Here is a 12,444-nt window from a genome sequence, read left to right on the forward strand (position 1 = left end):
CTTCACACCAACCCCAGCCATCCTTATCTGGAAAAGCCACCCACTAGAAGACCTTACCAAGCTCCCAAGTAGAAGCCCCAGGAGGCTAGTCACCCCCATCTGATTCTTCTCACTAAGGGCTGGGCCCTGGAGGAGCTGGGAAAGGTCGTCTCCATCCCTCTGCCTCTAGGTGAGCTATTCTGGAAAAAATCCAGGTGGGTCTTCTCATAGGCAGGGCTTGAGATTGGGGTCTCTCCAGGTATCCACATGCAGAACGTCTCCCCGCCCAGTAGGAGCCACCTGCCACTCACACAGCATGTCCAAGATCAGAGAACAATACTTGAGCTTGGCAGAGAATATCAGACAGACCTTTGCCCATTTTCCAGTTTTCTAATCATTTCCACACTGAGCCTTCCCTTCTCTACCAAGGGCCCACACTCCTGAGGGCTGGGTCTAGAGAGGGGATCACAGTCCAGGTGGTTTCTGGGACTAGGTATGGAAGATGTGTCCACAGGGCTTCGTTTCCCTGAGCAACCTTCTTACTGCCATGGCCTCATTCCCTAGACAATGCCAGTGATGCCAGCTGGCTTCCCTTGGCCAGCCTGCCTACTCCTAGGTACTGTTTATGCCCCAGGGCCAGATACTGGGGAGGTAGATGAGAAAAGCCCATACCCACACCTCTCACCCTCAGACATTCCTGTGATCTGGGCCTTATCTGAAGGGGGCTTTGCCATCTATCAGTGGTTCCCAACCTGTGGTTTTCAGAAACATTCTTCTGATCAAATGTAGCCCTGATCACAGAGATCCTGTGTGCATTAGCCCAGCCGGAAAAGATACGGAGGAGGGAAACCTGCTTCATGTAAGGTCACCCAAGGTTGTCCTAACACACTCACGCATGGACCTGTTTCACAGTGCAGTGCCGGGCTGGTATTCAGCACCAATAATTATTGTTGGCTGTCAAAATAGGAAAATACTCCAGAACTGGCAGGTAAATAGGCCCAAGCCCCTGTCCCCAGTGTTCTCTAGCCACCCAGTCCTTCCCCCTTAGGTCTGCCCCCAATCTAGTATTTACCTGTATCATCCAATGTGGTAGACACTGGTCATGTGATTATTTAAATTTTAACTAATTAAATGTAAATCTCAGTGCCTCCACAGCCCTGGCCACATTCAACGTACTCAGTTAGCACATGTGACCGCCTACTGTATTGGACAGCAGAGAGAAAATGTTCCCGTGACCGCAGAAATTGGACAGCCGGTAATGTCTGGTACAGCAGGCCTCAGGCCTCTTTTGAGCTGGTGTCTGTTCTGATTGTCTGGACTGTGCTGTCCCAATGGTTAGCTTTCTGGTGTGGCACCTGCCTACACTTGCATTCGAGGTTAGCAGGACATACAGTCAGTGGCACATTCCTGAGAACTCAAAGCCTAATATTCCCTAGACCCCAGCAGCCCAAACTGAACTCACTGTCCTGGCTACCAAGCCAAGGGCACATGGCTATGTTTACACGAGCATGTCCCTGGGCCATGATCGGCCCCTCCTCCTGCCATTTTCTCTGTGAACGTAACTGAAAGGACTTTGCAATAAGGCACACATCACGGCTCACCAGAATGCCAAGAATGAGTTCTACAGAGAGTAAAATCATCCACAATTTACCTCTAAATAAAAGGCCACACCCCTTAGAACAATTAATTTTATAAAAAGGTAAATGTACATATTTACACACATGTACATATTTGGTCATACGTGACTTAGTCAGGTGGCTTTTCCAATTTTAAAAGTCACACCAGGGCACTCACACTTCCCTCCCTGGGCCTGCTGAGGGCTGCCTGAAGAGACAGGTGGGCACAGGGCAAGGCACTGTATAAATAAATGCAAAGGCTCATGGGAAACTTAGTGTATACCTCTGATTAACAACGTGGCAAGACCCACAAGAAAAAGTGCCATGTTTTTCCCAAGCCCCTTAGCCCGAGCAGGGAACAGGGCAGAGCTCCTGAGGCTGAGGGAGCACGGTCCCCAGGACCCCCGTTTTCCTTCACATTTCACTGGCTTTGGGACAGTCCCAGGGCTCAGCTGGGAAGGGAGGCAGTTCTTTGGGAATAGATTCATTTAGTGCAATTGTCTTAGTGCAGAGCCAGCCCTGGGGTTGGTGCTGTGCTTCTCTGAGGTCACTGATCTGTCCCCTCAGGCCAGCTCAGTGACGAGGCCCCCTCCAGGCAATTGGGCTTAGAGGGCAAAGCTGGAGGACTGACTCCTGTCTGAGATCTCCACGTGACACCAATCTCAGAAGCCCGTCTTCCCGGGAAGCAGGGCCAGCTTTATCCCACAGGAGGAGCCCAGACCCTGGCCTGCCAGGCACTGAAAAGCCACTGTCCCAAGGAGGGCAGCCCCATCCCCACTCAGCAGTGGGGTCACACTTTGCATGTCAAGGGGCCCCCAGGAGTCCTGCTTCTCTGTATCACAACCACCATGATGCCAGATCCTGCTCGCCTAGGAGAGCAAAAGGAGGTCAGGGGCCCAGCTACGGGGCACAAGGAATGGCCTGGATGGAGGGCAGCCTGACTGGGGGCAGCAGACTGTCCAGCCAGCTGGTGTCCATGTTCTTCAGGTCTGTGAAGACACGGTGTAGGCTCAGCCCGATATCCCCTAGAAGATGTGAAGAAGGTTATGTGAGGATGGCAGGCGGGAGCTGGTGTGTTCTCCCCTACCCCCTCCCGGAAGGCCAGACACAGCAGCCTCTGCTTTCCATCCCACAGCAGCAACTCTCTCACCTTTAGGCAAACTTGAAGGTGTGGGAGCAGCAGCCAATTTACAAGCTGTCTGTACCCAGACGAGTGGAACAAGGATGTTGTACCTTTCTCTGCTGCTCCCTGGTCCTGCTCCCAAGCCCCGCCCCCTCCACTCCATGGTTCTCCCTTTTCTGAGAAACCACATGGATCCAGGGGCCTCTTACCCCCAAGGCTGTCAACTTCTGACTCCTCCTTGCAGCTGAAGTCTCCATAGACAGAAGTGGGTTGGGCCCCAGGTTCATTGAGCAGGTACCCCTTCCCATCCACACTTGTTGGCTGCCATTCCGACTGCTCCTGTTCCAAGAGCTGGGGACAGAGGAGCAAGAAGCCATCACTCACCCTGTGGCCCTGCCTTCAATGAGCCAAAGTTTCCTAACCAGGATGCTACTCTCGGCCATTTTCACATTCTCTGATGGATGCAGGCGAGTGCACTTAGGACAGGGGCCTGGGACGTGAGGGTCTGTCCTGGACCCATATTCTCATATCCACACCCTGGCACCGAATCTCCAAGACTTCCCTCTCAACTGGGTAAGGACACACCAGCTGGCAGTGCAGCTTAAAGCCACAGTTAGCAAAGTAAGTCCAGAAGAGATGACTAGGAAAGCTAGAGATAAGTAACTATGTCCATGTCTCATGCTCATGCATACTACTGCAAAAAATTTTTTGTATTCACTTTTAAAACTAAAGCCGAAAAACAAAACCCTGGAGAATAACTTGCTTAAAAAACAACAAAACAAAACAAAACAAAACCCTACCATATTACAGATCCCAAAGGCTGATTATTGAAACCTGATGTGCATTTCCCAGACTAGCAGGGCTGGGGCATGTTGGGGCGGAGGACGCGGGCCAGGGACATGGTCCTGCTGGTGGCTGACTCAGAGCTCTCTGAGGCCCCAAGGCCTGTTTCAGGACAGTATGGTGGAAACCAGGCCTCCCTCCTGTCCTCACTTCTAGTGTCTTTCCCACCAGGCAAGGAGGGCGTGGTCCCCAGCCACATAGATATGGCACTTGGAGAACTATGCCAGCAGCCAGGTCACAGCAGTAGCTGCTCTCATTGGGTTCTTTCTCTCCTCCCTGAGCAGCAACCACTTCACAAGAGTGCCCAGGGAGGAAGGAGCTTTACCTTCATGATGTCCTCAGGTAATTTTCCTTCCTCATCCTCATCTGTTGTGGCTGTGGATGGGGAAGAACAGAGAGGTTGGGCCCCAGGTTCACTGAGCAGGTACCCCCCCTTTCCATCCATACTTGTTGGCAGTCAGCCAGGCTGATCCTGCAGTTCCAGCCCCCTCAGGTCCCCTGTCCACACACACACACACACACACACACACACACACGCTTCCCAGTGGACAGCTGCCTGCCATGGAGATTCCAGAACAGGACACTGTCCTGGTGACTCAGCCTCCCAAGCCCTGAAGCCACACCTCTTCCCACCCCCTTGCTTCCTTCCTCACCCTTGGAGACTGGGCTGCAGAGGAGCTGGGAGAACCAGCGACCTTAGACCAAAATGCAGCCCCTGCCTCCTTCCTCTACTCTCTAGCCGGCCACAGGCAGCTCAACACCAGATGGGAGTTCTGAGCATCTTTTCTCCCTTAGGAAAAGCCTCCCAGGATCCAAACAGTCAGGCAAACAGGCCAGAGACTCCGGAAGCACAAACCTTCCGAGCTGGAGGGCATGGGCGACACCTGGAAGCTGTACAGATCACTGGTGCTATCCGGCACGATTTCCACTGGGATGTGCCAGTCGGGAAGAGTGCTACTGACGGCACACGGTGACAGTGCTTCAGGACAGCAGAAACCACAGGTCAGAGCGGGCTGCTTTCTTAGTGTGCAGACACCCAGCACCCCCCGCCCTGCAGCCAGCTCCAACAGGTCACCACCCGAAAGCACAATGCCTCCTAGACCCAAGAGCAAGAGCCATCCCCCCGACCTGGGTAGCCGCTGCAGGCCCGGCCCAACTCACCTGGAGTAAGGGCCCGTTCAACCTCCATGTCCTGCCCCATGTAGCCCTGAGCTGTGTAGCTGCTGTGGTCGTCAGGCAGGGTGGAGCTGCTGAGGCCATCAGAGAAGGTCTCGGGGCTGGAGTCCCCACATGACTGCAGAGGGAGAAAGAAGCTTAGGCCCGACTGTGGTGGGGCTTCTTCCCCTGCCCACCTGACACAGGTGACCGACGGCCGGTTACGTAGGACTGTACTCACCTTCCTCTTGGCCTTGCTCTTAGTGTCTCGGCTAGACTTGGACTTTCTCTCTGTGGGGCAGACAGGCTATCAGCCTTGGTGCAGGCACGGCGGCCCCAGCGGGCCTGCCCCTCCCCCACCTCCTCCCCCCCTCCCCGAGGGTTTCCTGAGGACCCGGAGCCCGTGGATACCTTTCCTCTGGTTTTTGGTGAGGGGTGGGAGCATCCGATACACCCGCACAGCTGAGCTGCCTTTGTTTCTGCTCTGGTCCTTAACCTCCTCGATGTCCGGCAAGGAGTTCATGGCACAGCGGAAGTTGGCCTTCCATGTCTTGGGATCTGGCTCCTTTTCCCCTGCTTTGTATCGGCCTAATGGGCAGGGGAGTGAAGAGGATCGTCAGGGCCATAGGTGGGGATCCTCAGCTGCCCCCTGGCCTGGGAGGAGGAAGGCAAAAGTATTCCTAAGCTCTCGTGCTCACTGCTCAAACCAGTAGGTATTCCTGGGCGACAGTCTACAAGCCCTGGCCCCTGGGCCTTCTCAATGCCCAGGCTTGACTCAAATGCATCCGTCCAGCGGGCCTCACTGAAGGGCCTGGGCGGAAGCACTGGAGGTGCTCTTTGTCCCGGAACATGCCTGGTGTCCCTGCTTGGGCTAGCAGCAGCCAGAGGCTAGGGGCTGGGGCTTATCTGATATTTCCAAACACAAAGTAGGCATCAAAGAACAGTTACTGATAGGTGGGTTGACTGGTCTGAGATGGGCCAAGAGCCCCATCCCTCAAGGATAAAAGGAGGCCACCCACCAAATGGGTCTTGGGACAAGCACCTTGGTCAACATGAAGAAAAAGGCAGGCCTGGGTCTCTTTTAGTGTCCTGGCTCACAGCTGCTTTTGCTAGGAAGGACTTCAATCTAGCGAAACTCCCTGAAGCCACACTTTCTAAGGTTTCCGCTTCACAAATTCCTTTGAGAACTTGCTGAAAGGATGGCTCCTCTCCCCAGAAATACAGGGCTGCCCCTGCCCACCCCTGAGTTCTGTACACCATCTCAAGTTGCTCAGAGGATGCCAGGGACATCTGTGTTAACCCTCCACCTGTGTTAAACCTCCGTGTTAACAGAAGTGCCTCCCCATGTCCCCTCCCTGGCTCCTCCTGGGCTGGTCACACACCTGTGTGAATGGCCCAGCTCCGGAACAGGCAGGCGTCCTTATTGATGTCCCAGCCATGCTTGGCAGCGTGCTTCCATGGAATCTGGAAGATCATCTCCTCCTGAACAGCACAAATACATGCACACAAGGCTGTGTCAGCGCAGAGACCACAGGCTTTTGGCCTAAATCTGCCCAGCCCCCCAGGTCTGGGAAAAGGCTCACTTCCTCTTTTCACCCTGACAGCTGGCTTGGGTTGACCCATCCTGAGATTGGCTTAAGTAGGCTACTGTACAGCTCTGGATGGCTCAGAAGGGGTTCGAATAAGCTGTGGCACCATCAGCTCAGCAAAGACCCCCCTCTGCCTGTCAAGAATGTGTTGGAACCCATACAGTGCACCCTGGGACGCTTCTCTGGCTTGTTAGCACCAACATGGAAATGAGAACTCTGTCCATTAGAGGAGGCTGCTCAGCACACAGGAGGTCCTGGCCATACACCTGAAGGAGCCCTGGGCCAGACTCGGATGTTCACTACCTGTGTGACCCTGGCACTGTCACCGTACCTCTTTGTCCCTCACCGTTTTCTGTGAAATAAGAAAACACACTGACAAATATAAAGACTAAGACCTCACTGTTCTCTTTACTGATCGGTTAACAGTATAGATTTCTGGGTCAGACTGCTCAGTTTAAATCTTGGAATCAAAGCCATTGTCTACCTCTCAGTGCCTCAGTTTCTTTATCTGAAAATGGAGATTAATAGGCTCTACCTCACAGGGCTATTTTGAGGATTACATGACACAATGTAAGTCACATACTTAGCATGGTGCCACACTCACTTGTGGGGAGTGTACAGTAAGCAGTAGCTATTATTATGAATACTGTTATTACTAATTAGCAGGGCCTGTGTTGCCCTTCATGCACCAGCAAGGAGGTTCTTGGGCCTGGGCCACTGGTACAAGGTTAATTCTCGGGTCCCCTGCTGAGCCAGCCACCTTCCTGCCAGCAGTGCCCACTTCTCTGCCTCCTATCTGTCTTGACTGGAGCCCTGTAGAATGCCATGTGTTTGTGGGGGTCTGTCTCAGGAGAGACCAGAACTCCAGCTCTGCAGATGCTGGGAGAGTCTAGCTGCTGGAAACTGTCAGTGACCTCAGGTGGGTGCCCTGCCCATACTTCCTGAAGGGAGGAAGGCAAAAGATGGGCAAGTGGGGCCCACGGCTGGGCCTTGCACACTCCCTGCATGCAGGACTCACTGGGAAACATCTGCCTCCTCCCTACCACTTCCCTTTTTGAGTTGCATCTGACGCTTTGGTCCCCCAAAGAACATGGGTTAAAATGTGGCAGAAAAACCCAGAGTTACACTCACTTTATTAATCCAGATCAGCCCTGGGATTTGGTTGGAATTAATCTGCATCTCTAGCCAGGGTCTCATGCGCATCCGAGTGATGGGCATGTTGGCTGTAAAGAGAAGACAGAAGGCTCCTGTTTGGAGTTTGTTGAGCAGACCCTGGGCACTACCCTGCCCCACCCCATGTCATTCAGGTACCCTCCCCTCCCCTCAGCCAAGTACCAGGTACTACAATCGCCCGGGAGGAGGTTTTCACTAGAATAAAACTGCCCTTCAAATCTTTTCAGTATCTTGGGCAAAAACACTTCTGCCCCTTCCCTCATCTCCTCCTAGACAGTCTTCGGAGGAGACATGCATGTAAGTGATGGCTGCAGGATTTATGTGCAGAAAAATGAGACATAATACACAGATATCTTAATACCAGAACTTTTCTCCCAAAATTCAAATCCTTTGGGAAAGGAGGGGCGTCTTTTGCTTAATGCCAAGAAATTTCCCTATTTAGTTGTTGTCCCGAGCTGTGCACCTTCCCTAATGGCCACGCAGTCACCCTGCCCCAACCCCCATCTACTGTACACCACCCTGACAGCCACGGCGCGGAGGCTGGGACGCTAACCCTTCCGGCCTGGCTCGGGTGTTCGGAAGGAACACCTGTGGCGCCTCCTCCCGCAGCTCCAGCAGTTCCTCCAGCCACTCAGGGCAACAAGCCCCAGTCCCTGCCACCTGCATACACAGCCTGAAACCCGGGGCCTGGAAGCGGAGCTGGGACCGCCGCGAGGAGCACGGGGCGCCCACGCGCGGACCTACATTCGAGTCCTCCGCACCGCTTATGGATGCGCGCAACCAACCTACCCCGCCAGCCAGAGGCCCCCGGTGGTTTCACGCACACAGATCTGAGAGAGCGGCGGGGCGCCGGCAACCTCCACCAGTGGGCGGTCCACGCCGCGGCCCGCCCTCCCCGCGCTGCAGCTCGCCGCTCCTCCAGCGCCCTCCGGAGCCCGCGCGGGGGCCCGGGCAACGCCGCGCGCCCACGACTCTCCCGCCTGGGGTTTTCGGCCCCCACTTCCTCGTGCCCCGCAGGCCTTTGTTCGACGCCACTGGTACCCCCCGCGGCGAAGGCGGGCTCACCTCTGCAGCGGGCGCGAACCGGCGGTGGTGCCCGAGGGTCCCGGCGCGGCGCGCGCGATTCCGGGTGAGGGCGGGGAGGAGGCAAAGGATGCCCGGGTCGCGGGGCCGCTGGGCACGGCTGACCTTGGCTCTGCTCGGCCTCTGCTCCGGCGCACGTCCTACCTCGACGAAGGAGTGGCGCGCTCTGCCCGGGCAGCGGCGCGGGCCAGCGATCTAAACACTTAGCGGGATTCCCCCAGCCCGGGCGTGGCCCCGCCTCCTAAGGAGCCGCGAGGGCGCCTATTGGCCAGCACCGCCCCATCATTTCGGGGAAATCAGGCTGTTGTAGAGCTAGCGGCGAAGGGGAAGTACAGGGCGGCAGCTCTTCCCCACCTCCCCCACCCCCGGCCCGGCGCCGCTGCCCCGGGGCGACCGCGGGCCCGCCCCGCTAGCTCCCACTCCACCCCCACCCAGCTCGCCCCTGAGAAAGGCTGTCCTGGAAAGCCGACAGCCCCTAGCCTGCAGTTACTCCCCGCTCCGCATTCTCCCATCCTGCTAGCTCCTGTGGCCATCTTCTCACCCTCCTCTCTGGAGGGTGAAGACGTCTATCTACTGAGCGCAGGTGAGGGGGTCACCCGGGCACCTGCCACCCTCTGCAGAGCGGACACCGGGATTGAATTCCCGAAAGCCAGGCTGGTTCCTCGAGCTGCTAATGGGATGCCAAGAAGGGAGGGTTTCAGCCCTCACACTGCCTCCTTCTTGAGGGGTGACCCACCGTCAGGCCACTCACCTGCCCTGAGGAAGTAAAGGAAAGCCTGTCCTGCGTGGGGGTGCTGCCTGGGGATGCTGAGCGAGAGGAAATCCCAGTCTGGCAGCTGCTGGTATAGCCTGCCAAGGGACTCCGGACCTCCTAGTTTCCTCAACTACAAAATAATAGCCCTACCTGGCCGGTTTAGTGGAAGAGAGATGATACCTGTAAAGCCCCGTGCCCCATGCTGCGTGGTTTGTGAGGTCCGGGGCCAGTCTTATAGTGAGCAGGGAGACACCTTCCCCCTTCTCCGTCTGCATCCCTGGGACTGCCCCACAGCTGGCATTAGGGAAAGGGGAAAAGGAAGGTTTCAGAGAAGCCAGGACTGCTGAGTTGGGGGGCGGGGCGGGCGTGTAGACTGGGTCCCTCTAGCACTCCTACCTTAAGGCCACCCCCACAGCCTCACCTGGCCCTTGCATGGGAGCTGCTCAGTGTCACCTTGGCTGTTGTCTCTGGGGACTCAGGGCTTGGCCCAGAGAGGTTCTGGGCAGCATGGGGGGATTTCTTAGGGCTGGCCAAGGCCGTGGGTCTAGTCAAAGGGTTAGGGAGCCCAGGTCCCAGGGGCTAGTTAACTCTTGTGCTTACAGCTAGACCTTGCCTTACCTGTACTCCTAGAGGCTGGACTGGGCATTCATTTTCTATCCAGAACTCTGGCCCAGCAGACTACTCCTTCCTTCACCTCTCCAAAGCTGCTGACTCAGAAGAAAATTGCTCTTCGTAGCAGAGCTGATTGTGTCAGGCCCTTCACGTTAGCTCTCCCTCCACGACAGCACCCAGTTGCAATGATGCAGAGTATAAATAAACACATTGAGGTAGCATTCCACCTGCTACTCATTCCACTGCCTCCTTCCCACAGAGGAAATGGATGGGTTAAGCCAATTCTGGTGGTGGGTGCAGGAGCTGGCAGAAGCAAAGAGGAGGGAGGAACTGCAAGGAATGAGCCTCACTGGGTGTTAAGCAAAATGGAAGGTCCTGAGGCCCTGGAAGGGGAATGGTTGGGGTGCTTTAAATGACAGATGAGACCTTCTCAGCAAGAAGAGCAAAAACAAGTGGCTCCCACGTTGTGAAGTCTGTCCTCTGCAGCAAATGGGTGTTTGTCCTGTCCCTAAGAACCTGACATAACCACTGGAAAATTCAGAATGAGATTAGGGAGAGGAAGTTTGAATTTCATGTGGTCTGAGAAATTGACCACAATGACCCTGTATAGGCAACAAGACTGTAAAAGGTACTTTAAAACAAGCACTTTATATTAATTCACAGATATTAATCTTTATGTATATATGTAATGTGCATCTTTCCATGTCGTGAAATGCACTTCTGCAATATCATTTGTAATGGGTACATATTATTCTATCATTAGGATAAATAAAAACTTACCCAGTTACTCCGCTATTGTAGGACATTTAGGTTATTTCCATTTTTTCATAATGCAAACAACACTGTGTAGCTAAATCTTTGCACACATCAATAATTTTTTGCTTAGGAGAAATTCCCCAATATTAGGATTTACCAATGAAATTGTCATTTACATCTTTGAAGTGTTTTTTGACTATTTTTTTAACTTTCGGGATTCTATTTTAACTTGAAGCCTCTAAGAAGAATCTGCTTATCATGATTGGGGGTACTCCAAATCAATAAAATAAACCTAAACCCTGTTCAAGTACCTCAAATTTTTATTGTAACTGCTCTTGATGAATCTCATTCTACGATGTATCACACATTCCCTGTGATGCTAAGCAGAACACATAGAGCCTTCCTTAGGTTTTTCTTAGTAATTCAGGGCTGGCCCTTTCCCCTCTCTGAATCCAAATACTCATACTCCGTGATTCCAGCCATCCTCTCTGGGCTGGTGACCACCAAACCCAAGCTCTGTCTGACTGGTAGACACCCCTACAACCTTATTTACGGATTCACACACACACACAAACAGCACTCCTGGTCTCCCCTTTCCACACCGTGCCCATCATCTTTCTCTCGTCCTAATTCCAACTGCCTCTCTGGTGAAGGCTTTCCCATCCTCCTTCCCTCTTTGCTTCACCTGGTCCTCTGGGTCTTCCTTCCCCCACACCAACTCATATTTTCACATTCCAGAACCAGACTGCTATTGTCACGGCCTCCCCTGGGGCATGCACTTGCATGCGCCTCTGCACAAGGATGATCTCCCTAACTATGAAGATCTCCCTAACATTCAGGACCACCCAGGAGCCTTCTGAGTTCCCCCAGATTCCTCAGCCCCACATTCAAATCACTGCTCATTCTGGTCCCAAGGATCTCATTCGAACCTCTCTCACAGCTCCCTTACCCTTGGCAGTAACTAGAGGGCGGTGGGAGAGAACACAGGATTTGACTCGGAAAGTCTGGGTTCTTGTGCTTTTGCTACTTGCTGTGTGGCCTTAAGCAAGTTACTGTCCCTCACTGGGCCTCAATTGTCTCATCTGTAAAATACAGCTACTCTCGCCTATTTCTCCTAATTATTGTGAAGATGAATTTTGATAGACTATCAAACTCCTTTCTAAACTGTAAAACATTAGTCAAATGACATGTAGTATTAACAATAATGCATGAACTTTTCACTGCATTTCCATTCTGTGAACACACTGTATTTTTCCCTCATGTCTTTGCTCCTTCCATTTGCTCCTCATTACTGACTTCCTGGGATACTTAGCAACACTCCCCTCCCCCCTCCAAGCTCGGTTCTCTCCTTCTCACTATCCCCTCTCCCCACACAGTTGAATTTCAGTCTCCATTTTAGGGCCCGGAGCAAATGCCTGGTCTTTTATGAAGTGCCCCCAAAGCAGCCAGGCAGAAGTCCTTCCCCTCTTCAAAACTCCCTCACTCTTAACTTTCCTGTTGGCTTTTCTCCACTTACTACCGTCTGGTGGTGGTGACCTTCTGGGGAACAGTCTGCATTTTTCTGCAAGACGCCTGAGTTCCTCATACCTGCACCTGGAGTTAGCTGGAGCTTAGATCTGGAGCAGGGGCTCACAGGACAGTGTAGATGGGAGGCTCACAGGGCCTCCCATCTACACTGTCTCTCGCTGAGGGTAGATTTATTGGGCAGTTTCTCTGTATTAGGGTTTTCTAGGCTGGCAGGAGGAGCTGGCTGGCTAGCAA

The 12,444-nt window shown here is 53.7% G+C and overlaps 1 protein-coding gene across 3 annotated transcripts; it reads right to left on the minus strand.

The window, feature by feature from the left end:
* Nucleotides 1-1,611: 1,611 nt before the first annotated feature.
* IRF1 (interferon regulatory factor 1) lies at nucleotides 1,612-12,231 on the minus strand. Of its 3 annotated transcripts, XM_081035243.1 has the most exons (12): nucleotides 9,934-12,231; nucleotides 9,496-9,609; nucleotides 8,544-8,701; nucleotides 7,437-7,528; nucleotides 6,099-6,198; nucleotides 5,128-5,304; nucleotides 4,958-5,007; nucleotides 4,723-4,855; nucleotides 4,418-4,540; nucleotides 3,887-3,936; nucleotides 2,928-3,069; nucleotides 1,612-2,620 (listed from the first exon to the last, which is right to left on the minus strand). In XM_081035243.1, the coding sequence occupies exons 2-12, from the start codon at nucleotides 9,588-9,590 to the stop codon at nucleotides 2,496-2,498; spliced, it is 1,245 nt and encodes a 414-aa protein (XP_080891369.1). In that variant the 5' UTR covers nucleotides 9,591-9,609; nucleotides 9,934-12,231; the 3' UTR covers nucleotides 1,612-2,495. The 3 variants fall into 3 exon arrangements, with proteins under 3 accessions (XP_080891369.1, XP_080891370.1, XP_080891371.1); XM_081035244.1 differs by lacking the exons at nucleotides 8,544-8,701; nucleotides 9,496-9,609; nucleotides 9,934-12,231 and adding an exon at nucleotides 8,268-8,485; XM_081035245.1 differs by lacking the exons at nucleotides 8,544-8,701; nucleotides 9,496-9,609; nucleotides 9,934-12,231 and adding an exon at nucleotides 8,223-8,261.
* Nucleotides 12,232-12,444: the final 213 nt, after the last annotated feature.

Source organism: Rhinolophus hipposideros (genome assembly GCF_964194185.1).
Source record: "Rhinolophus hipposideros genome assembly, chromosome: 23".
NCBI lineage: Eukaryota > Metazoa > Chordata > Mammalia > Chiroptera > Rhinolophidae > Rhinolophus > Rhinolophus hipposideros.

What these genes read in the sequence shown, in the direction of transcription:
- IRF1 (XM_081035243.1), bottom strand. Translation starts at nt 9,590, where the DNA reads ATGCAGACGGAGAAGGGGGAAGGTGTCTCCCTGCTCACTATAAGACTG. An exon ending in GGTTCGCGCCCGCTGCAGAG is followed by an intron (nt 7,529 to 8,543) that starts GTGAGCCCGCCT and finishes TTCTCTTTACAG; the next exon opens with CCAACATGCCCATCACTCGG. An exon ending in TACCTGAGGACATCATGAAG is followed by an intron (nt 3,070 to 3,886) that starts GTAAAGCTCCTT and finishes CTCTGTCCCCAG; the next exon opens with CTCTTGGAACAGGAGCAGTC.